Source organism: Ahaetulla prasina, chromosome 1, assembly GCF_028640845.1.
Source record: "Ahaetulla prasina isolate Xishuangbanna chromosome 1, ASM2864084v1, whole genome shotgun sequence".
NCBI classification, from domain to species: Eukaryota; Metazoa; Chordata; class Lepidosauria; order Squamata; family Colubridae; genus Ahaetulla; species Ahaetulla prasina.
In genome coordinates, this window is record NC_080539.1 from 345,122,705 (window position 1) to 345,149,230 (window position 26,526).

The window sequence follows — 26,526 nt, forward strand, 5'->3', positions numbered from 1 at the left end:
GCAGATTCTAACTGACCCATCTGGTTTCACTGGGGTGACGATTGGCGTCTCCCACTTTGCGTGATCGACTGGCACCAGTATCCCCTGACTGATGAGCTTGTCTATCTCCCTGTCAATCTTGGGTTTAAGGGCAAAAGGGACCCTCCTTGCTTTTAACCGTATGGGGGCTACCTGGGGGTCTAAATTGAAGGAAATAGGGGTCCCCTTGTACTTGCCCAGGCAGTCTTTGAACACATCTTCGAATTCGTCCATGAGTGTGTCTTTTAGGTTAAAGTCATTTCTGTAGATGCCAGTCACTCCCATGCCCAACGCACGGAACCAGTCTAGCCCCAACAAACTTTGCAGGGTCCCTTCGACTATCGTGATGGGCAGGGTCTTCTTGTGTGGTCCGTACTCGACGCGGACGGAGGTGGTCCCTCGAACAGGGATGCGATTCCCTTGGTAGTCTTGAACTCTTAGACGCTGTGTTTGCAGTTTGCGTTTGGCGATTCTCGGCAAAGCTTTCGCAAAAGTGTCCCAGGACATGATTGTGATCGCTGACCCTGTGTCCACTTCTAGTCGGCACGGCACTCCTTCGATTTTCGGTTTTGTGAAGATTTTCTTCTCTACGCGGGTTGCCGCACGACCTACTATCACGGTCGTTCGATTTGAATTTGCGCCCTTTTTGTTTTGACCAATCACGGGTCACCTAGCCGATCCCGCGCTCTGATTGGTTGGTTTGAATTTTCGGCAGGAAGGTTGGGGTGCTCGACAGACTTGAGCCAGGTGCCCCTTCTTCTCGCACCGCCGACATGTAGCGTCCTTGAACTTGCATTGTTGACGCTGGTGTTGCCCTCCGCAACTTCCGCATTCATCCCGGTCTTCTTTGCCCCTTCTCCCGGTGTGGCAAACTCCTTCCTCATCCTCGCCGTCTGATTCGGTCTGGATTTCTTCGTTGTGGACCGGGGTTGATTTCGTGCTCGCCGTTGGCGTGAGCGGCTTTTGTAGGGTTTCTGCCGCTTGGGTGGACATCTCATGAGCTCTGGCTTCGTCCAGAGCGTTTGCCAGCGTTAGATTGCTTTTTGATAGCAGCCGCCTCCGCAAACGAATGTCTCTGACCCCACGGATGAGTTGCTCTAACAGCTCCTCATCCAAGTCTCGGTACCCACAATCCTTGGAGGCTTTCCTCAGGGCGGCCATGTAATCGCTGATGGATTCGCCCTCTTGCTGTCTGCGCTCTCCAAATTCAAAACGCCGTACATATTTGGACGGTGTTGGCGCGAAATGGTTCTTCAATAGATTTTGCAGAGTTTGCCACGATACCGATTGTACCGGCGTTGGCTCTGCCAGGGCTTCCGCGATGTCGATGACCTCGGGACCGCAGTGGCTCAGGAAATACGCCCTTTTGCGGTTGTCTGGAACTCCTTGCAGTTCGTTTGCCTTGAGGAAGCTCTCGAAACGGGTCATGTACGTTCCCCATTTCTCCCTGGATGGGTCAAACGGCGCGGGCGGAGTGTAGCTGGCCATCGCTGCGTTTCCGCCCTGAGTTTGCTGGGTTCGGTTCTTCCGTGCGTTCAGCTCGTTCCTGGTGCTCTTAGCCTCGATATCCCACCTTCGTCGCCAGTGTTAAGTTCGGGCAGTGACGAGGCTGGAGACCAGGGTAGTGACAACAGCTCTTTAATATATGGTGAACCCAGCAACCCGGCTGGGGAAAAACCTCTCCTTATATACAGTTTAGCCGGCGGCTTCAACCAATCAGCAACGTGCTTGTTTCCCGCCAAAACATTTAAAGATACATTACAGCAAGCCTCATTCGGCTGCGTACAGCCGGTCTCCCAGCAGCAGCAACATTGGCGGTGTAAAGAGTGTGCAGAGAAGCAACCAGCGAGTGCCATTGATGTTCCGAAAATTCGTGCTGCCAGTGAACATCCTTGTTCTATAGGACTCATATCTAGCATGAGCATTTCAGTCAAACTTCACTAAATTAACTAAAAAGTCCCTATTATTTATAAACACACACACACACACACACACACACACACACACACTCATTAAGAAACACGCATACACAAATATATTTTAAAAATGTTTCTTTTAAGAATCATGTATCAATGATATAAATTGTAGAAAACATTTTGCAAAGAAGGCATTTACAACAATAAAAGCCTTTTGGTTATAATAGCTACTTCCTTATGGTTTCCTAGCCGGGTGACAATTGGAATGACAACCATTTTTTCCATAATCACAAGTAGCTTCTAAGTCAGGGGTCTTCAACCTTGGCAACTTTAAGCCTGGCGGACTTCAACTCCCAGAATTCCCCAGCCAGCTTTGCTGAAGAAGTTGTGATTGCTTTCAATCACATAGCATCTAAACTAATGAAGCTAGCCAAACCTGGCCTCTCTGTGCAAGGAGGATCAATTCCAAATACCACCAGAGGAGGCTACAGATTGAAATCATTTTGCATCTGCATAGATTATTGCCAACTGGTTTGAATCAAGAGAGGCAGAATTGGCAAAAGCAATAGGAGAAAGAGGTGAAGCTACTGAAAAAGAGAGCAGTTGAAGCCATTTTGTATATACTTCATCCCAAAACTGAAGCAAACGTTGCTTCGAATGGACTGCTGCTCCTTCTAAAAATCCTTCTTTCTCTAAGCATTTTGGTACTTTCAACTAGTTTTTCCAGGTCAGGGAAAGAGGTAAGAATGGTGGTTTGTATTTGGTGTATTTGTTTTGTGTGAGCACACATCCATGTGTGTGAAATGCATGTGTCCGGTTTTCTCAGGATCTGCTTGTATTTGATCTGAAGCTGCCTTTTGATCTTGATTGTGCAAATTAGCATCTTTAGTAAGTGACCCCACTTGTCCTAACCTGTCTGGGCTCAGAAGTTAAATAGTTACAGGCTTAGTTAGTACTTGGATGGAAGACACCAAGGAATAATACCAGACCTATGGATTATCCTAAGAGTTAAAAAAAATATTAAAAGCACCCCAGCAGAAAACAATGGCCGATTGCTTTCTTGCCATTGTCAAGAAAATTAGTAATTAGGAACTGGATTTGAGCTGAGACCATCTACAGGGGTGTTTCTCAACCTCAGCAACTTTTAGATGGCTGAACTTCATGCATTCTGGGAGCTGAAAGTTGAGGAACCTCATTTATACTGTTTAAAGGGCAGTTTGTAGTTCTTATTGTAGTTTTGTATTATGCTTGAATAATAATAATAAATTCTAAGAAAAAAAGTCTCGATTGGCAGACAGGACATATGTACATTTCCCCCTGCATTTTCTGACTTCTCAAATCCAGACAATTACTATTTTGAAATGATTTTGAAAAATGCACAATGTGAGAGCTTCAGATTTCATTTAAGAAGAGGAAAATCTCACACGTCCAATGGCAACATGACAATGCAACCTGAGAGTATTTCTTTGGGTCATGCTTCATTTATAAAAGGAAGACAAGAACAGCACATTAATGACTTTGTATTCTATGCCATCTCTCTCAAAAGCATTGCTGTGCATTAAGATTGAATTGACACTGAACTTCTACATGAGTCAACATGGCTGACTCCTAAAAAATGTCTAAATGCCATTTTGGGGGTTTCAAGTTTAATCATTATTGCATATTCATACAGGGATTTACTCTCTGCTGTGAAAAAATATGTGCTGCAAACTCCACGTAGGTGTCAGGAAGGGCATCAAGCTAGTAAATGCTCAGCTGCTTCCAGCCACCCTGACACTATCCTGAATTAAGAGACTACAGGGTCATAAAAAGGAAAAAAAAAAGCTGGAATTTACTAATTTCTTCCTGTGGTTGCTAATGACAAAGCTTGTTCTTTTTGGCTCAGGTGTAGGATTAGGATCCTTAGATCTTTTTTTCCTTCCAGGTGCATCAGGGATTCTGACTATATCAAGAATTTCTAAAGTTTTTTTTCCTTGTATCTGCTGGCTAAGCAGAGAGAAGTTATCAAAACACGAACTTGTATTTACAGATGCATAGTCATTAGAGGGAAAAAAAAAGCAAGGCATAAAAAGTCTACAAAGTTGCATTTGAGAGGAATCACAGATTAGGAGGAATCACTTTATAAAGTAGTTTTTTTTTCTGGTCACATCCCTCTGTGTAGGATTAGATTATTAACTGGCAACAACTGGTCCACTTTGAACTCCAGGCATCATAGAACTGAACAGCAGCTGCAACACTTGGCACAAAGTTTCTTCTTCCTCTTGGGATTGAAGATTGTGAGGATTGCTTCATCAAAGACAGCTTTCAGGCCTTTCTGGGTCAAAGCTGAACACTCTAAGTAGCACTGGGCTCCAATCTTGAATGAAAGAGAAAGAATGCTGACAATGAGAAGTAAAGCAGAAGAAGAGATCTTGCAGGATCAGACCGAAGGGCGGCCCACTTAGTTCAGCGTCTTGTACCAAATGCCTCTGGCAACCCAGGAGCAAGGCAGGAAGGCATTAGCCCCTTTTGTTCCTAATTCCCATCAAAATGTAACTTAAGATGTACACTGATGTCCAGTGCTGGGTCCAAATTGTATTTATAATTCTGTTTAGATATAGCATTTTCTTTTTGGTTGATCTAAGAAGAGTTTACCTTAAAAAGAAGACGATTGGGACCAAACCATTTTGTGGTCACGATAAAGGACTGACCAGACTATGAATTTTATTTAACCATAGGCAATAGAAAAAACACCCCCTGTAGCACCCGAGAATGCAGGCAGGTACTCTAACAACAGGAATCTTTTCTTCTCATTTGTCCTCTTGATCACCCTCCACCCCGTCCCAATCATTATCCAAGGATTTCTCTGCCTCCTCCCTGCCTTCTGAGGATGTCTTCTATAGAGGCCATGGCAAAACAGGAGAGTAATTCTCATATGGCCATACACTGTACAGTTAAAAATATAGACATTGCATTTTAAGGGTCTCTCATAGTTTGTGTCGCTGCCCCAACTGACTCATTGTTTCTGAACTGGTTCCATCAGCTCCTTCAAGGGAAGAAATGTAACAAAAGTAAAATAATTAAAATGTGTGTATCTATTAAGCTGGGAACCAAGCCTAAAATAATGACAACACCACTGGGGCTACTCACATAATTGAAATGGGTGAGAAGCCAATGCTAAAAGTAGGCCATTTTTTTGAAATTTCCCTCCAAATGTATTGAGATAACAACAACCCAAATTCCAATGTCTAGGAATGCTAGACCTTATTTCTAAAAGCTACCAGTTTGGGGAAGGTTTTCTTAAGGGCCCTCATACTAAAGACTTTCAATGGTGAAAATAAATTATACTGTACAATGAAAATCAAGTTCCACAAAGACTCTTAGATATATCTATTGTTTTGTATTTCTTAGGAGGCAATGGTGATTGAATGAAATCTCTGGTGTGCTTAGCCCTGAGAAAAAGAGACAGGCCTTTGGCTTAACTCTGATTATATCAGTTTAGCTACTATTACTGTTGTTGAAGGAAGACAATACCTCTTTAGCCAATTTGATGCCATGTTCATAAGTCAGGGGCTTCTCTTTCATGTATAATAACCGAGCCAAAGTTTTGGGGTCATCTCGAAGGTCGATCTAGAAATATATAGACAAACACAAAACTTAAATAGCCTTAGATCTAAGGGGCGTGCATAAGAGCACAAACATGCCTACTGTTCCTGTCCTATTGTTTTCCTTCGTTATATCCAATTAATATAGTTATTACATACTTATACTCATATATATGCTTATATATTGTATAATTATCTCATGCTTATGCTTATATATACACTGTGTGACAAAAATAAATAAATAAATAAATAAATAAATAAATAAATAAATAAATAAGCAAGCTCTCAGAGCTATTTGACCAACTCATAGGTGAGACGTTACTTCTTCCATACTGATTTCCACACTCATTTTCAGTACCTCTGAAATTACAGTGGACCAAAATAAGAAAAACCATCCAACCCCCTTCATTTCTGGAAGTCTTTGAATCCTTTTGTGATCAAACACAATTCAATGAAGGAAAGTTTTCCCTGCTATTCCCCAACTAGTTTGTGTTTCACAGAGTATCCTGATCTACAACTGATGTACATTTCCATGGTTTCTTACTTGTGTTCCTATCAGAACATAAGGCACTTGTGGCATGCAGACTTTCAATTCCGGAACCCATTCCTCTTGGACATTATGATAGGAAGCAGGGTTTACCACAGAGAAACAGATCAAAAACACATCTGTGTTGGGGTAGGAGAGGGGTCTCAGTTGATTGTAGTCCTCCTATCAGAGCAAACAAGTACACGGGATGAGATCGAGAATTGTTATTTGGTCTTGGTTTCGGGGAATTCACTTCTTATTCAAAAATGTGAAAGGAAAAGTTAGGAAGACTTTGGAACCTTTGGAAGATGCTCCAAAACTCCAAAAGTTGTTCGAGAATATTATTATTGTGTGGATCATAGCTTTAGAAACAGTCTCTTAAATTAACCAGAAGGTGGTGCTAGTTGCCAGTGTAAACCACAAGATTGGCTTTCACATTTTCAGGTTGCTACTACCTTATTCTGAGAGGCAAACATTGAAATCAATTTAAAAAGGTCAGAAACAAAGCTAGCAGGATAAAGGAAGACAATCCACAGCATTGAGGTGGTTGTTCTTAATGATGTAAGAGGATGGCCTCATCAAAGTTTTATGCCAAGCGAAACCTGCAACATCTTTGAGATGCAGAAAACTGGATTTGCTCTAATTATTCTTGATATCTGATATAGAATAAAATAGAATAGTTAGAATAGATAGAATAGAATAGAATAGAATTTTTTTTTAGAATTTTTCCCCCCTATTCTATTCAATATCTGATATTGTAAGTTTAGGGTGGCAGTTATAGGATGGCTTTTGTAGAATTGTATACATTTCTATCTTTACAGAAATGTAAAATGTCTATTTCAGAATGTCATCAGGAAAGAAAAACAGCCTTGTTATTCATGACTGAAAAGTTATGGCCTGAAAACAATAAATAAACTGGAGATGTATTACCTGTCCTGCTGTGTCATAAAGTCCAAGCAAATGTTGCCTGCCTCCAACTGTCACAGTAACTGTAAAAGAAGGAGATGTAGAAGAGAAAATACATATTATTTATTAAATTTATATGCTGCATGACTCCCAATGACACTAGGTCAGAGGTGGTATTTAGCCAGTTCTGACAGGTTCTGGAGAACCGGTAGTAGAAATTTTGAGTAGTTTTGGAGAACCGGTAAGTACCACTCTGGTTGGCCCCGCCCCTATCTTTTCACTGCCTCCCGAGTCCCAGCTGATCGTAGTCCCAGCTGATTGGCTGGGTTTTCTTTTGTTGCCCCACACAGAACGGAGCTGGAAAGCAGGTTAGTGGGGTGGGAATGTGGATTTTACAGTATCCTTCCCCTGGAGTAGGGTGGAAATGGGGATTTTACAATATCTTTTCCCTGCCACACCCACCAAGTCACACCACGCCCACCAAGGCATGCCCACAGAACCGGTAGTAAAAAAAAAATTGAATACCACCACTGCTCTAGGTATTTCACTATAGTCCTTCACATCAGCTCCCCTCCATGGCATCTCTCTCACAGAGATGCCATGGAGGGCATCTCTGCTCTTTTGAAACACCAGCTGAATGGAGCCATTCAGATCTTGAGAGGAACTTCATTTCTCAGTGTGGGACTGCTTCAGAGAAGGTACATTTCTACAGTCCCAATAGTTAGCATTGAACTCACAGGGAAATAACCATCTAGCTGATGGTTTTCCCACCACCTTTTTTTATTTTTGATCCATTTGCAAGCTATAGATTTTCCCAAACTGATTTCTTGCTCTTGAATTTGGCTAGATAAGCAAAAAACACTCAAAAATTGTATCCGACGCTGCTTCTCAACGTAAGTATTCTATCCACAACATAGCTGTAGAGATCACAAATCTTTACGAATCTACCAGGTTCTTATTACAGAGATCCTATAGAGATTTAACTGTGATGGTTCTTAGCATATTTGTTGTCCAACATAATTGAAACATATAATGTTGGGGGAAGCCATACATAGAGATATATAGAGTACCATTGTTGTTGTGATTCCTCAGACATGTCCCCAAAACTTTGAAATTATGCATAAGTAAAGTAACTAGGAAACTGGGATTATCCAAGATAATATTGAAAAGAATAACTCTATAGATTTAGACTTTGATTACAGTTAGGAATATTCTCCCACTATATGTTTCATAGAATCCATAGTGATTTTGTGTAACAATTCTTTTTGCAATCCTCAGGACATTGGATTAAAAATATTGCACAAAACAATACCATCAGCACATATAGCCTTGTTTGTTTATTTATATCTCACTTTTATTATTTTTACAAATAACTCAAGGCAAACACATCCAGCACACCTTCCTCTTCCTGTTTTTCCCACAACAAAAACCCTGTGAAGTGAGATGGGTTAAGCGAAGGACTGGCCCAAAGTCACTCAGCAGGCTTTCATGTGTGAGGCTGGATTTCAACTCATAATCATCCTTTCTAGCCTGGTGCATTAACCACTAAACCAAACTGACTCTCTAATTTGCATTATTATTAGCACCCTTTGACATCATTAGGATCAAGGAGAGGCCATTAGGTGGCAGATCCTTGAACCCTTGTAACATAGAGTTGCATTTCTCTGCCACAGGCTGTGGTGGTTAGTCTGGATCAGAAGCAGTGGTGGGTTGCCCCCGGTTCAGACCGGTTCGCAAGAACCGGTAGTAAAACTGGTGAGAAGCTCTGCGCCCACTGACTCAGACATCATCATGGGTGATCTGCACATGCGCAGAAGTGTGTGTGGGCGCGATGCGAACCGGTAGTAAAGGTAAGTAGAACCCACCCCTGATCAGAAGGTACTGCCCTAGAGGAGAAAGTTTGCACAACTCCTGTTAGAGATGTAGGCTGGGGCTTTCCTGAGACAAGATGAGTGCTTCACGCTATTATTACCATCTTTTAGACTACTGCATATGATGCACGCACTTTATGTGAGGCTGTCTTTAGAAACTTTAGAAATTTGTTTATTTATACAATCGATAGACTGCCTGACTCCCAACATGTTACATGGGAATGAGGGAACACCTGTATTGCAGGCCCTCCATTGCCTGTATGCTCTTTAAGGTCTTGAGTCAAGTAATTACTCTTTCCCACTGGCTATACTTTAATATTATCCGGCATGGCCCTTGCTACAGTATATTCTTTTTCTTGTCTTTTTTCACACTTGAATGGATGACTTTTTAAAAATTAAGTATATACAGAAAGCAAGGTTAAAAAGAAGACAAAAGAAAGATTCTTTCTAATGTCTTACTGTTTTGATGAGATATGATTGACAGTCACAAAGCAAAACGCTTATATTATAGATTTACATCTTCCCATGTGTACTAGTTGAAATGTTCTAACGCAGGGCTGTGTGATTTTTATTGCATCAAGAACCATGTTGATTGTTGAATGGCATGCCAGGTGGAATTGTGCTTTGCTTGCACTACATTTAATTAAAATGAACAGTTTTATAACTATAGCTTATATGATTACTTTGCAGTAATATATTTAACCATTTCCCATTTATGTCACCTTACAAAGTACTTGGTTATAACTTGCGGAGGCCTTTGAGAGGCTCACGCAAATTTCTTGGAAGGGGGGGGCAGTTGCATGCTGTTGTTTTCAGATGTTATATCTCTACTGTCAGGGCATTAGACCACAGAAGCATAAATGAAGACTTAGACAGCCTCCCATCCAAAAAGTCAGCTCATGTCTGCTTAGCTTTACAGATGATTGTATTTGTCTGCCATTACATGACTCATTGTTTGGTTGGATCACATCCTTTTGCAAAAGGACTAGAAGGGATCTGTTGCACAAAAAGAAAATGGGAGCTCAGCTGGGAGGATTAGGACATTCTTGCAACAGATCCTGTCGTGTATATTCTGCGACATGGAAAACAGAAATCAAAATCTAAAGTTTAGTTGGTGCAAAATGAAACCCTAAAATGGACTGAACATATTTTATTTGTCTATCATTTATTTGCTTACTGACTAAAGTGCGTATGCTACTTACTGGAGTAACTCCAAAGGAAACAAGTACTTAGGAAGCACTTAATAAGGCACTATGCACTAAGGATTGCACCAGGTTTAGCTGAAATCTGGATTTCATGATAGTTTGAAGTGACTGAAATAAATTTATCTGATGGTTGATCCACACCAGGGGTGAAATGCTCCCAGTTCGGACCGGATTGCCCGATCCAGTAGCGATGGCGGTGGGTGGTTCAGAAGAACCGGTAGCAAAAATCCCTGCCCTCCCACATTGCCTGGCTGAGCCGTGCGATCATCAGTTGTTTTTTTTTTTACTTTTGCCTGATCATCAGAGGCTTTTAAAAGCATTTTTTCTACAACCTCTTCAACTGAGAGGTTGTAGAAAAAATGCTTTTAAAAAAAAAAAAAAAAGTTGGCCATGCCCACCCAGTCACGTTACACCCCACCCCCAAGCCATGCCCACAGAACTGGTAGTAACAAATTTTACATTTCACCCCTGATCCACACTGGATCTGTTCTGTTCCAATTCTGGTTCTTTATGAAGCTTCAAGCCTACTTTGCTTTAGAAGGGTGAGGTCTTCTGAAAAGGCTGCACAGTTATATCTATATTGCCACACATAGAAATAACTTATAAGAATGTATAGAGTACAGGTAATCCTCGATTTGCAACTACAGCTGAGTCCAAAATTTCCATTGCTAAGCAAGAGAGTTATTAAGTGAGTTTTGACCCATTGTATGCCTTTTTTACCACAGTTGTTAAGTGAATCATTGTAGTTGTTAAGTTAGTAACATGGTTGTTATGTGAATGTGGTTTCCCCATTGATTTTGCTTGTTTTGAAGATTGTGAAAGGTGGCCACATGATCTCAGAACACTGCAACTGTCATAAATACATTCCAGTTGCTAAGCATTTGAATTTTAATCATGTGGCCATGGGGATGCTGGAAGGTCATAAGTGACTCTAATGCATATTTTTAGTTTATGCTCAGTTTCTCTAAATTATCAAGTACATCGATATTAAGGAATTTGTATATATCTGTAGATATATATTCATATATATCTACATTCCACATGGGATTACTCAACATGATAAACATTATCCGCCACTGATTCTTCGACATTATTTCCATTGACAAAAATGGAATTGTAGACGAAACAGTGGGACATAACCTTTATCATGTTGAGTTATCCCACATGGATTGCCCAAAGCGAGTTGGCTGTGGCAAGATGACCACGCTGGGTGGGCTGAGGCAAGATGGCCATGGCGAGTTGGTTTTGGCGAGTTGTTCTAGACCTGCTACAATATAGAGTGATAGGCCAGAGTGATTTCAATGGGAGAATAATGATCCAGTGTTCAACTACTGGCTCTAATCTCTATGTACCATCCTGATGCATTCTATTTTGTTTTCTGCTATGTCTTTAGAGGAATGGGATTACATTAAGGCAAAGAGAAGCAAAGGATAATGTTTTGATTAATGTATTGATTCTAATACTCTCACAGTTAATTTCAGAAGCTGATGGAGATGCTGCTCATAGAAAAGACCCTGTGTAAGAACACACAAGGGTGTGTGCTCATTATGTAAAAATGAAGAAAACGTACAAAATATAAGTTTTTAAAGGAAGAAGTGCAAGTTGTCAGTGTAAGATTAAGGCAATATTTGGATATTAACACATTCTGAAGGTCACACACGATCTTTGTTAGAGCTTGGTTTAAATAAATGTATCAAATTAGTTTTGTTTCTTCCTGGTTTCAATAGCTGATTTAAATGGCCTTGACTGATATTTATTCTAACTCTGATACACACTTGTGAGCAGTGAGCTGGCTTCAGAGATGTCAGCTATTGTTTTGTTTTGTTTAACTAGAGTGCACTACATGGAGATGTCATTATTAATCAAGGGGAACAGAGTATAGATAAGCCCTTAGATACAAAGCTTGTGAACAAGAGGCTCAAGGTTCAGGTCCTTATCACTCAACCACTCACACCTCATTTCTTGTTTTCCTTATTTCAGTCAACAATAGGTGGGAAATAGTCCCTTTTACGGATATTGGTAGGAACTGAGAATGTTACTTTAGACCAGATCAGACTATTTGTTCATTAGCGTCAGCAATTTTCATTCTGATTTGGAATAGTAAAGTCTCTTCCCTAGAGCTGAGCTGCAATGCTATTTTCTACTCCAATCCTTGAGTTGGCAGAAGAAAACGGTATATTAGGACCTTATTTATTTATTCATCACAACACATTGGGTGGTCTACAATAAATCCTGCCTCTATTTCTGTTTCTATTCACTGCACTCCTTGGATTTTACATGGTTTGAGGATACCCTAGGATAGAATTAGAATAAGGAGAAAAATACAATTTTAACAGCTTAAGAATGACTTAAGAATGACTTATCTCTACCTTAGTCATGGGCTGAGGATGAAATAGAGGCAGCATCATGGAGATACAGGAGAGATGGGTGTTGCCAAAGCATGTTTGTGCCACCTTTAGGTGCAAAAGAGCCTTTTCACATCTGTGACTGATTAGCAGCAACCCAGCTGTTGCTATGGTGATATAAAGCCTAGTGTTATATTATCACAACATTGGCTGAATGGTACCATAAATGGCTAATGTGAATGTTTGGGTTCTTTAGTTTCATCATCTATTTTTAATTGGGTAGTAAGGACTGAACTTGGGCAAGTACTTTACCACTGTCCCATAGGAATTAACAGGGGATCAGGTACTTTTGCTCAACTGCTGCAAATCAATCAAACATTTAACAGTCAGATCAAAACTTTCTGCTAAGAAGTGGGCTTTCTGTCAATTATAAGCTTAGGGTGATGAGTTACAGTGGCAAACAGATTAACTGCTCAGCAGGATTTTCGTAGGAAAGTTTCCTGAAGCTGGTAGACAACCCCTGGTCTTTGTTATTTATTTGTCCATCTTGGGAACCGATATTAGGCCTGCATAAATATCCCATCTATACTAAAGTATGCCCTTCTGCTGGCAAACAAACAAATCACATTACAAACATGCAACCATTTCCAGCAGAAGCAACCCCAAATTTGCTGCTTCATCCATCTTACTTTAAAATTCATCAACAACAACTGAAGGAGGAGAGAGATCGAGACTGAGTGTTCCACAGTTTTTTTCCCCTCATCTAACATAGATCTCTGGAAGTCTGGCTGAAGTTGGTAGAGAAGGAAACAACTCCCTCTCTGTAAAAAAATAAAGAGGTTTAAGGTGTCAAACTCTGTTCACCTATCTCTAGCATGACCAACCAATAGTTTTTTAAAATCTCTTTTGCCATTTTACACTGCCCTCATCTTTACAAAATGATGCCTTGTGTAAATGATCTTTTCTCTCCCCACTCCTTTCAGTTTACACCTTTCTTAGCTATGTACAATCATCATCATCTTTTAACGATCCCATAATCCCTTGCAAGGTGGAGTCTGGGCAACTGAGTGTTTACTGGCCAGATGCCTTTCCTGTCACCAATGTGGAGTTTTGTTCAGCAGATACATGTTCATTGTGCCCAGAGAGAGAAATATCTGCCTCTACCTCGGATCAAACTCACAGCCTCCTGATTGTAAGGCGACAGCTCCACCTCTAGGCCACCTCATCACTCTTTTTAGCTAGGTACAATGGTACTAAAAATAATTGATTTCTACTTCTGAGCTTTGTTATCACAGAAATATCCTTATCCTTCATCCTCTTGTCTAAGTTTGTCACTCCTTCCTGTCTAGAATAAATCTTCCCTTTACTTCTCCAATACATGGTCCTTATTTATCCATTCTTGACTTCCCAAAGCAAAACTATCTGCCATTTCACAATCAACTATAAGTGCGTTAAGCATGCTTAGTTGGTGTTAACTTAAATCTTCTTAATATTTACCACTAATCCAGATTTTTGACTTCCCATTTTTACTTTCATAATAAGCTCTTCTAGGTTTATTTTACTTTCATGTAACAATGAAGTGTCATCTGCATATCACAGATTGTTAGTGTTTCTGTCAGGCTTCCCAGCTTGAATTGAGCAGAATCTATCCAGACGTGGCTAAGTTTTTATTGCCTGCTATAATGCTATAGTAAAATCATTTCAAGAAAGTCAGGGGTGTCACATGTGTATTTGTGTGTATTTCTTTGAGTTCAAAGAAGACATGCTGTTGTGCAATTTATCTATGGACACAAAGGTGCAGTCCTAGTCTGGAAGTGTTGAGTCTAGCACAACGGGGGTTCTGGAAGTTCATTGTTATAATAAGTGGATGTTATTCTTGATACTGCTCTGGTTTTGGTAGTGCCTGTCTTCCAAGCCTTTGTAGCATAGGGCTCTCCCGTGAGTTCTGTCAGCAGCTGCAGCTTCTAGATCCTTTGGCCGGATGTCATAGCAGCATATGGTTTCCTTCACAGCATCTTTGTATAACTTGTGTGGATGACCTCATGGTCATGGTCTCCAGTACATGCTAGAGGAATTGTGAGGCATAGGGTGGTTAGCCATTCTGATGATGTGTCCCACCTATGGTTCTGATAATCAGAGTTTTAATGTGGGTGGGCTTTGGGTAATCCAAGGCCTACTGGTGGGAGACACAGTCTTGCCAACAATGGTGAGGATGGACTGGGGAAAGCACATGTGAAATTTCTCCAGTTGTTTAATATGTCATTGGTACCGAATATAGGACATACATCTGTATAGGTGAGAAGGGATAACCACAGCTCTCTGACTTTCAACTTTGTGGAGATATGGATATTGTGTTGATTGAGCATTCTAGTATAGAGCTGACATATAGCTGGCTATGCCAGGACTTCCTGAGAGGAAAGCAAAACTAAGTAATACATTCATTTATTCCAGTAGGTAGATACGTTTTTCAGCAGAACATTATGATTCCTACTGTGTTAATATTGTCACTCTCTGATTTCCCTTTCCAAAAGAACATATATCTATTTTCTGCTTCCTATAATGAAGTGTATCTGAAAACTTGGTCAGAGTGCAGTAATGTCACTGCTATAATGATGAAGTTTGGCAACTATGGGTGCTGTTTGTCTTTCAGGCCTTGATGCCTTGTCTCTATCCAGCAATCTGTCAATGTTCCAGGTTTTGATAAGGGTTTTTTTCTGATTTGTTTTTTTCTTGATACTCAACTGCTAAGGAGAGTCACAATTAGCTAGCCAGATGTTGTAGGGTAAGCAATGTTTAATGTACCTTTTCTAACTCCCTCCATCATGTGTACTATCCCAAAAATGGTTGTCCAGGCACGCTGCTGGATGCTTTTGCTGCCAAGGGTACAGAGCAGGGGTGAAATCCAGCAGGTTCTGGCAGGTTCTGGAGAACCAGTAGTGGAAATTTTGAGTAGTTTGGAGAACTGGCAAATACCACCTCTGGCTGGGGATTTTTCAGTATCCTTCCCCTGCCACGCCCACCAAGCCACACCACGCCCATGGAACCGGTAGTAAAAAAATTTGGATTTCACCACTGGTATAGAGACAAACAAACACTGGTCCAAAGGCTGCCCATGTACACGATTGTGATTACAACTGCCTGTAGTCATCTTCACTGTTGCTTCATCATTTCCCCATCATTGCAGAATTATATTTGGAACTAAAGTGAATTGCAGATGGTTTGTAGATGAAGATGAATTTCACAATAGAAAAAAGTGCATGATGGAGTCTTAAGTGGAGCAGCCATCGCTCTATGGACTGTCCCACACTCAGCAGAAGAGACCCAAATCCAGGTATAAACACAACCATTACATCTGGAGAGCTCTTCTGCTACAGTGGATTACCAGGATGTCACGCTCTTAGCATTTCACAATGCCTTCTTGACTGGTCTCTTCTGCTCAGTCTGCTGGGGCCAGACTTCACGTGCTTCAAGAGAGGGATCTTATACTTTACCGAAGGTTGAAGACCTGTTGGCAACCCTTACCTGGTCTGGCTCTTCTGCCAAGATGGTTTACCAGGGAATGGCTGCTGCATGTGTTATAGCTACTTGGAGCCACAGGTAAAAATTGAGTGCCAAGTGGGGACCAAAGTTGAATGAGCAGAGATTCAAACCTACTATTTGTGGCCATCTTGATTTTTTTGACCATACTGCACGAACACTTCTGAAGCAATTGATTGCCCCCCTATCAATGGGAAATTGTGTGTAATACTCACAGCAGAAGCTATAGCTCCTTCTTTGTTCCTTTCCCTTTCTCAGGTTTGATCCAGGGTGACATTGGATTGTTAACGTAACTCTCACGTTACTTCCAATCCCTCATGTAATTCCTACTATTGTGATAATGTATTTGCTGACAATAAATCAATCAGATGTAAGGTAACATGCAACCTTACTTCACTTTTTTTTTCTTCTACTCCCCCCCCCCTTCTCCAGTTTCAGTTCTTACAGTAGCTTCTTACCCATGATAAAAGTTCCTATGAAGACTAATCTGATGTTCTGGCACACCCATTAGCCTTAGTACGTTCCTTGTTCTGGCATGAGTTTCATAACCAAAGACGTGGCTGTAGTCAGTAAAATTAATCTGCTTATGTTATCATATACTCTTCCTTTAGCCATTTTTATATCCTTTCTGATCCTTCTTTGCCTTTTTAAAAAATTTATTTCTTCACTGTCATTTCATTGCCTTGTATCACTCTATTCATCTTTGTAAGAGTGTGAGTGTAACTTTGATTCGGTGAGGAATACGTGCAATAGTCCCGTATGCTGCATATTCTCTATTGTCTTTGGCCTCCTGTGCTTCCGTTAGACTTCTACTGTGATTAGTCTTGATTATAATAAAACCTCAATTCTATAGATGGGAGTGAGGGAGTGTTTGTTAAAATTTGAAAGTTTTGAACATAAGTAATGAATTCAAATTTATGCAACTTCATGATAACTATGTAAATTTGATATAATATATGCATGAATTTCATAAGCTGTATAAACACTGATTCATCAAACAATGGACTTCATAGTTTAGTAAAATAGCTTTATTCAGATTTTATTTGTTGCATCCTAAGCCCATTGATTGTGCCATGATTTTTCTGATCTTAAAAATCTCTCAGATTTTCTTGTTATTTGCCCACATTTCCTGATATTCAACCCAATAACTCATCATTTGGGATCCCAATGCTTGAATATTTCAGTCTGTCCATGCAGTTGTTTGCAGGTTTAATTTTGGAGTTCCTTCTCTTGGGTGAGTTGGTATCAGTTCTTCAAACAGTCAGGATACCACATGAACTATTGCAACCCTTTAACTTTATTGTTAAAGGATGTAATAACAAAATTTTGAAAGGCTGATAGAGTTTTTCTTTCCCTCTCTTTAATATCAAAAAAAGTCAACGTAGAGTAATCTTGATTTTTTTTTCTTCATCCTCTCCCATCTTTGGGGGCTAAATTCATATTTTCTTAACCTTTGCCCACACCTTCTCCAAGATTGCTTCTGTAGTCCTCTACATGTGATTTGTTCATGCACCCGTCCTTAACCTCATTGTGGATTACTCTTACCTCACGCCTGGACTACTGCAATGCTCTCTACATGGGGCTTCCCTTGAGGGAAGGCTCCAGTTGGTCCAGAATGCAGCTGCGCGGGTGATAGAGGGAGCCACTCGTGGCTCTCATATAACACCTCTCCTGCGCAAGCTGCACTGGCTGCCTGTGGTCTTCCGGGTGCACTTCAAGGTGCTGGTTACCACCTTTAAAGCGCTCTATGGCATGGGACCTGGATATCTTCGGGACCGCCTTCTGTTACCATATGACTCCCACTGACTGGTGTGCTCCCATAGAGAGGGTCTCCTCAGGGTGCCGTCAGCCAGACAATGTCGGCTGGCGACCCCCAGGGGGAGAGCCTTCTCTGTGGGGGCACCTACCCTCTGGAATGAGCTTCCTCCTGGACTCCGTCAACTTCCTGACCTCCGGACCTTTCACCGCGAGCTGAAGACGTATTTATTCTTCCGAGCAGGACTGGCATAACATGGGTTTTTTAAATTGGTTTTAAATGGGGTTTTATATTATGTATTTTATAATTTTAAATTATTGGCCATATTGAATAAGTTTTTTAATTGGTTTTATTTTATTGTAGTGTATTGTATTGTATTTTATCTGGTTGTTAACTGCCCTGAGTCCTTCGGGAGAAGGGCGGTATAAAAATTAAATTATTATTATTATTATTATTATTATTATTATTATTATTATTATTATTATTATTATTATTATTTATTCATGAAGATATTCTCCTTCTGCCAGATTTACTTTCATTATTTATATATTTATTTATTTGTATCCCGCCTTTATTATTTCACAAATAATTCAAGGGAGCAGACATATCCAACACCCCTTCCTCTTCCTATTTTCCCCACAACAACAACCCTGTGAGATGGGTTTGGCTGACCCAGACTGGCCCAAAGTCACCCAGCAGACTTTCATGGCTAAGGTGGAATTGAACTCATGGTCTCCTGCTTTCTTGCCTGGTGCCTTAACCACTAGACTAAACTGGCTCCTAAGGTCACTGGACTTTACCGTACTTAACTCTCCCATCATTTCCAGATGTAATCACCTGGGAGGAACTTGGTTCATATCTATTTTGAAACTAATACCGATAATTATTTATTTACACATTTAGGCTGCTTAGAAGTATATCAATCAGCAGTTGCAAATGGTTTAAACTTGTTACTTGAACCACTGGACTTTAAATGGTTATACTTTGGTTTGTATTGATCGAATCCACAAAATGTGATCAAAGCATTGCAGGAAGAGAATAGCTTGCCTTACAATTTCAGATAATTTGCAAACTATGTGGTGGGCTCCAGTAAGGTGGAGAAGCTTGTAAGCAAGCCCATGAAACAAGTCAATAGTGTGGGAGGGAGATCACTGAGTTTGATATCGCTGCCTCTTATTAAAATGGCCTGGCAGTAAATCTAGTTACTAACAATGACCTATGCTCTGCCAAGAGCCAATATAAACAGGTTCTAATAAAGATGCCCATGACTTTGTGATAGGCAGTTAATGAGCAAGCTGTCCCCAGAGAAAGAATCCTTCCTAACTTTAATCAGCAGGAGGTTGACAAGCTGGTAATAGGAATAGCAGGTACAATGAGTCTGTTCTTTACATGATGAAAAAAGGTGAAGGAGTAAGAAAAACAGAACAACAGCCTTCTGACATCTTCTTGCGCAAGGTGGAAGAATAATCTTGATTTCTTAAATGCCTGGGACAATGCTGATCGACAGAGTTAGATGTATAGTCCTAGATCCCTGCAAAAAGCTTCCTTTGATTGTGTCTTAGCCCCCCCCCCCAGCCATTCAAGCAGGCAGTTGCTTACACAGGCCTCACCCGATTTTATTATTTTAATCTGTCAACTTCAGAGATTTTTTTTCCTTTCCTTTCCCCAACAGTCCAGACGAGAGAACAATCTCACTCTTCTGAAAGAGAAAGGCTTATACATGAGCCAAGAAGATGGTCCGGGTGAGTTTTCATCTGCTGTTGGCAACGAATAAATAAATAAGCTGCCCCTTTTTGAAAAGGGTTATTTCTCTGTTCTGATGCAGAGTATGATTTTACCTCAGCAGAAACCAGGGTGGAGGGCATGATTTTCCTTGTAGCAGGGCTACAGTTTTATTTCTTAGCAATTCTGATTAAGAAATTCCCACTGGCATTGCTGGAAATAAGCCTGGAAGGACTTTAAGTAAGAGTAAGGCCTAGTTTACTTTTGCAGGAAGAGAGCATCGCTTAAGGTTCCTCATTTAAGGAATGGGCTGGAGTCCTAGTGGATAACCATTTAGATATGAGTCAGCAATGTGCAGCAGCTGCTAAAAAAGCCAACACAGTTCTGGGCTGCATAAACAGAGGGATAGAATCAAGATCACGTGAAGTGTTAGTGCCACTTTATAATGCCTTGGTAAGGCCACACTTGGAATATTGCATCCAGTTTTGGTCGCCACGATGTAAAAAAGATGTTGAGACTCTAGAAAGAGTGCAGAGAAGAGCAACAAAGATGATTAGGGGACTGGAGGCTAAAACATATGAAGAACGGTTGCAGGAACTCAGTATGTCTAGTTTAATAAAAAGAAGGACTAGGGGAGACATGATAGCAGTGTTCCAATATCTCAGGGGTTGCCACAAAGAAAAGGGAGTCGGGCTGTTCTCCAAAGCACCTGAGGGTAGAACAAGAAGCAAGGGGCGTGCATAAGCGCACAAACGTTCCTACCGTTCCTGTCCTATTGTTTTTCTTTTCTTTTTCCTATATATATGCTTATACCTTTATATACTATATAACCTTTCTGTATGATAGTTACATATATTGTTGTGACAAAATAAATAAAATAAATAAATAAATAAATAAAACTGATCAAGGAAAGAAGCAACTTAGAACTAAGAAGAAATTTCCTGACAGTTAGAACAGTTAATAAGTGGAACGACTTGCCTGTAGAAGTTGTGAATGCTCCAACACTGAAAATTTTAAAGAAAATGTTGGATAACCATCTGACTGAGATGGTGTAGGGTTTCCTGCCTGGGCAGGGGGTTGGACTAGAAGGCCTCCAAGGTCCCTTCCAACTCTGTTGTTATATTATATTGTATATAAAAACCCTATATCCCTGGCTCAAAGCTTGGATAATAAAGTTAAAGAAAATCATGGGAACTGCTTTTCTGTACCACTTTGTATTGTGAAAGCCTCATGCAAAAATGCCTGGCTTTTGTCAGAATGACGAAAGCAATATTGCAACATCACACCACAAGTTCTGTACCTTTTGCATATGCCCATGGCATCATGACACTCATAGGAAAGTGCTGAGATTTGCCACAATGCCTGCTTACATCACTCTGACTTCCAGTGTTTTCCCTCCCCCATTCAAATGGAAGCTGCTGAATCTAGGGCTCCAAAGGGCATGGCTAAATGTTTATGGAGATTCTCAATCATCCATGGTTGTCCCAAAGATGTTTTCTCTAAAAGGCAGCTGGACTTTCTTGGTATTTGCTTTGAAAATGTTTTGCTTCTCATCCAAGAAGCTTCTTCTGTTCATGAAGAAGTTTCTTGGATGAGAAGCAAAAATTTTCAAAGGTAGCACGAAGAAAGTCCAGTTGCTTTTTGGAAAAAACACCTTTGGGTATGGCCCCAAAGCCTCCTTGTTGTGTGCTTAACAAGGATCAGAATCAGAGTAGAGCTGGAAGGGACCTTTGAGGTCTTCTAGTACAACCCCCTGCTCAAGTAGGAAATTCTATACCATTTCAGAAAAGTGAATGTCCAGTCTCTTCTTAAAAACCTCCAGTGATTAGGCACCCACAATATCTGAAGGCAAGCTATTCCACTGATTAATTGTCCTCAATTAGGAAGTTTCTCCTCAATTCCAGCTTGATTAGTTTCTATCCATTGTTTCTTGTCCTGCCATTTGGTGCTTTGGAAAATAAATTGACCCCCTCTTCTTTGTATCTGACTCTCAAATACTGGAATATTGCTAAAATGTCCCCTCTAGTCCTTCTTTTGTCTAGACTAGTCAAACCCAAATCCTGCAGTCGTTCATCATATGTTGTAGTCTCCAGGCCTTTAATCATCTTAGTTGCTTTTCTTTACACTTTTTGCAAAGTCTCAACATCTTTTTTGTAAGGTGGTGACCAAAACTGGATGCAGTATTCCAGGTGTGGTCTTACTAAGGCTTCATTAGTGGTACTAATATTTCACGTGATTTTGATTCTATGCCTCTGTTTCTACAACCATGGATTTTATTAACTTTCTTGGCTGCTGCTGCATACTATGACTCATGTTTGAGTGATTGTCAACTAAGATTCCAAGGTCCCTCTCACAGTTACTGTTTTTGAGCCAGGTTTCACCTAATCTGTACCTGTACCTTTCATTTTTTTCTTGCCCAGATGTAAAACCTTGCTTTTCTCCACATTAAATTTCAATTTTGTTCTATAGAGCCCATTGTTCAAGTCTGTCAAGATCTTTTTAGATCCTGAGCTTGTTTTCTGGGGTGTTGGCTATTCCTGTCATCTGCAAATTTGGTGAGTTCTCCTTCTATTCCCTCATTTAAGTCATTTATGAAGATATTAAAAAGTACTGGGCCTAAGCTGACTTTATAATTATTTGGATCTTAGCTTCAATGCCTCCTAAAAAGCATGACATACCATACTAAACTGACTTCACTCAGAACATGCTTAGGAAACAGGTATGTCTGAGAAGGACACAAGCAAAAGTTGCTATGTTGTTCTAATGTCCTGAAAATTGTTCTTTTTCTTGTGAATATCCATTCTTCCCATTCTTATTTGGTTGCACACAAGACATATTTTTGACCTTCTACTCATTGGACTCTGCAGATCTTCATGTAAAACAAAAATATGAATATGTTGCATACAGTTTTTTTTTAGAGTTATGGGCACCCCATAAAAAGGAATTGTGGACAAAGGGGCATTATTATGCTTAATTGAACTATTTTCTTAAAAATGACATAAACCTTGATGCCATGATTGATGCTCCTTACAAGAAGGGATAACATTTGGCAGTCTCTCCCTAGGAAGATGGAAAACCATTAAAGCTGCTCCTTTTACCTGTTCTACTTTTCAAATCTATATAGATATAAACGAAAGCCACTCACTCATCATGAAATCTCTGGAACAGTAAACTTGAAATTTGGCATGCACGTTCCTCTTGCCTTCTAGATGCTTGCTAAGAAAAGATTTTTCAAAATGACCATCAGATCATTAATATTTCATATACAGTATATTAACATGCTCTGATGCTAAGGAGTTAGATGCTCTACTCCCCCTCCCCACCTGAAAAGTTCCAACTGCCAGTTGCCTCACATTCTGTTTGTTGTTGTTAGTTGCAAAGTCGTGTCCGACCCATCGCGACCCCATGGACAACATTCCTCCAGGCCTTCCTGTCCTCTACCATCCTCTGGAGTCCATTTAAAGTCATGCCTACTGCTTCAGTGACTCCGTCCAGCCACCTCATTCTCTATCGTCCCCTTTTCTTTTGCCCTCAATCTTTCCCAGCATTAGGCTCTTCTCCAGTGAGTCCTTCTTTCTCATTAGGTGGCCAAAGTATTTCAGTTAACATTCTGTTACCTCAGTTCAAACTGGCAGACATTCCACTCCTTCACTCAGGAACAGTCTCAGACTCCTTACAGTACTAAACGTCTCTACCTCACCAAAATGTCTATGCCTTCCACCTATGGAACTGCTTCTGAACTCAAGGCAGCAGAAGAGATACTCCCTTATGAGTTTCAATCACTGGCCACTTCTGAGCCAATGGATTGTGAACCAAATTTCTCCTGCATAATGTCCCAGCAGCAAATCACTTCTTATACTGACCTCCTCAGTTCAGATGAATCTGTTCCTTCTACTGTAACACCAGTTAAAGGGGAATGAGGGGAAAAACGCAGGAAAAGATTTACAGATGCGATCAGGAAAACACAAGTAAGGGAAGCTGCAAAAAAGTATCGTCAAAGTCATCCCGAAGTCACTAGAGAGGCTGTAAAAAAGTATGCATGTAATAACCCCTATGGTAATCAGGCAGCTACAGCTAAATATGCCAACATTCAAAGTGCAGGGGCAAGTCTACCACAGGATAGGGAGTATCATAGTGGGGCCTCAGCAGCAGCCTTCATTTCTCCAGATATACTTCGTTGGTGATGATGACAATGAGAGGGACATCTATTGTGGAATCTACCCAGGCTTTACTCCAGAACTGGTTAGTTCAATTTATCATGCCCAATCACATAGTTTCGTAGTGAAGCACAGGTATCCAGCTAGTTATAGATAAGTGAGCCCACAAAGACCTGGGGAAGAACTGAGCATATTTCAAGAAGTTAATATGGTGGAATTCTGGGGCATGTTAGAAGACTTAACCCTAGACCTCAGTATCAGATTGCAGGACTACATACACCCCAATTAGTAAAGAATCCATCAAATTGTGTCCAACCTGAAGTGGAAGCCAGAATATGTTTTGCTTTTCTTCAGCACTCCTAGGGTAATTGGCAATTTAAACAGACTAAGCAGAGAAGGTAAAAGCCCTGCAGGTTAATCCATTAAATAAAATTGGGAAAATATAATCCAGACTAATAGTTATTAGCAACACAGAACCAATTAGACACTATTCATATCCCATGATTAAAACTTTGCTCCCGCTCATTAACCTGCTATTTCTTGATCTGATTAAATCTGGAAGACAGAAAGAATATCTTGAACAAATGTCAATTGTGCAGGATCTGAAACTGTAATGAAATGTACAACAGATTCCATAAACATGGGGGACAGAGCAAGGATAGAGGGAGCTGGTCTTGGGAAGGAAAAAAATATGAGAAAGAGAAAGATATATGTTGAACAGGAGAGTTGTTTTCAGGGTTCATTAGATCACCCTAATAGCAATGAAGATCTTTCTAGAAATCTAAGTAGATTTTGTTTTCTAGGTTTGGCAGCCTTGCAATTAAAGGCAGCCCATTAGACGAGGGTGAAGCTTTTATGAGGTTTCCCCGTTTCAGGGCATATATTGTCTTCATCAGGCTATTGCATCAAGGATTTAAATCTGCCTTGATGCAATATACCCAAAAGCTTGAGTCAAGAGCATTAAAATGAATTTTGACAATGACAAATGTTAATGTGCAATGTGATAAAAAGAAACTGCAGAGTGTAATGGGGTCAAGGAGCCAACTGTACAACCTTGATGAATCTGGTGGATTCACAGAGTTTCTGAACTGAAGGAGCAGCTAGAGAGTCCAATTTAAGAGATAAAGTTGTAGGGAGAGAATGATTTATTTTCCCTAAGAAACAGAAGCTTATATGAGAAAGGTTCTTCTAAGTATGTCATGAGCAGCCAACTGTTTGAAGGACTGGGAATGCAAATTCTGGGGCTGATATTGCTTACCAAAGTTTGTGAAGGGTGGCAAAAATGAGATGAAAATACAGTAGGTGCTTCAGAAATGGATAAATACGGAAGGATTGATGTGGTTTCAGCCTTCTAAAGAGCTAAATGAGAACTTCCAGAGTACAGGAGAAAAGAAGCCAGTTCTTAAGCTTTATTATGCTGTTTGATTGTTTTAAAAGTTGGGACTAGGCATAAGTTGAAGACAAACTGCTCTCATTTCTAACCTTAAAATTCCTTAAAATCATCACCTACCAAAGGGGCCAAGGCTCATGTGGTTAGAATGCTGAGTCAGAAAACCTTTGAGAAGTCAACAGTTGACAGTTCAAAATCCAAGAGTGAGCCATGTGATGGAATGAGCTCCTGTCAATTTCTCTGCTCACCTAGCAATTTGAAAGCATGCAAATGCATGTAGATAAACAGGTACCACTTTGGTGGGAAAATACTTGGGGCATGAAAGGAGCTGTTGTGGTCCGCCGGCACTCTGTGGAGCTGGCAGCAGAGTCGGGACAGTGAGGAAGCTGGGGAGAAACATGGGCCAGTCCTGGAGTCTGGGAAAAGCTCAGAAAAGGGCTACATCAGAGGCAGAGATGAGCCAGGGCCATTTGGGAGTTATGTGCTGACTCCATGATCCAGCGTATGTTGGCAATTTGACCTCTAGTTCCTCTGCCTCTTCAAAATGCTGCCTGTACTTCTGGTAGTTCTTGATCCACATACTGCTGGGGCCTAGTTTGTAGGATTTTGAGCATAACTTTACTAGCATGTGATATGAGTGCAATGGTGCGATAGTTTGAACATTCTTTGGCATTGCCTTTCTTTGGAATTGGAATGTAAACTGACCTTTTCCAATCCTGTGGCCACTGTTGAGTTTTCCAATACTTCCATATTGATTGTATATTCTCACGACGTTTTCACTCTATATATCATGTGGAGTATTTTGATTTGCAGTCTTTTCAGTCTAAATCCTTCTCCTTAGCTGTATTGACTCTTTGAAAGAAATCTTACGCCATTAATGATTTCTTCCAAAAATCTACTTAAATGCTAATCTGAACTCTTGTACATACACCATATCAATCATAGTAATCCTTTTGGGGGTAAGCAATATGTCCAATGAAAAGAGGAGTCAGAAACTGTAAACCAAAGAAATTGGAAGCATGAAATAATAAATAAATAAATAAATCACAGCTTAGACTGGTTTATACTACTATCATTAATTATGTTTTTCATAGCTTTTCATGTATGCTTCTACTACTTCTTTACACTGCTTTATATATTGTCTTTTATTCTTTAAAATTCACTTTTCTCTTTTTTGAGAATCTTATCTGCTCCATCCATTACTTTCTTGGTACTTCTTCTGAATCCTTCATTCTTGTTTCAGAATTTTGTTTTGCAATTTAATCCCCATTTTATTAAGATAGAGAGGTGTAGATTATATTTTCAGTCTTAGCCACATCAATAGCCGTTGCATCATTTTTAGCTAACTGAAAGGACAGTATCAGTACTAGTGAGTTTGAATCCATTTTAACTGCAATAAGCAATTAAACCCAGATTTTCTACAAGCATGTTTTATGTCAGCTAGGATTGTTTACTACAGACTACCTTGTAAGGGAATATATTGTTTCATTCCACAAATAAGAGATGCTTGTGGTATAATCACATCCATTCAGATACTACAGAGGTCTTCAAACTTGACAGCTTTAAGACTTGTGGACTTCAACTCCCAGAATT

General features: G+C 40.3%; 1 protein-coding gene across 2 annotated transcripts in view; it reads right to left on the reverse strand.

Annotated features, from left to right (window-relative positions):
* Positions 1-2,054: 2,054 nt before the first annotated feature.
* The window catches only part of RHOJ (ras homolog family member J), a 71,115-nt gene continuing 46,643 nt past the window's right edge, over positions 2,055-26,526 (reverse strand). The window contains exons 2-5 of one of the 2 annotated variants that reach the window (XM_058162917.1): positions 6,975-7,033; positions 6,063-6,227; positions 5,448-5,543; positions 2,055-4,290 (exon numbers count right to left, since the gene is read on the reverse strand). In XM_058162917.1, coding sequence (XP_058018900.1) covers positions 4,144-4,290; positions 5,448-5,543; positions 6,063-6,227; positions 6,975-7,033 — 467 coding nt within the window. In that variant the 3' untranslated portion in view covers positions 2,055-4,143. Of the gene's footprint in view, positions 4,291-4,319; positions 4,960-5,447; positions 5,544-6,062; positions 6,228-6,974; positions 7,034-26,526 lie in introns of those variants that run through there. The other variant, XM_058162919.1, reaches the window with a different exon arrangement.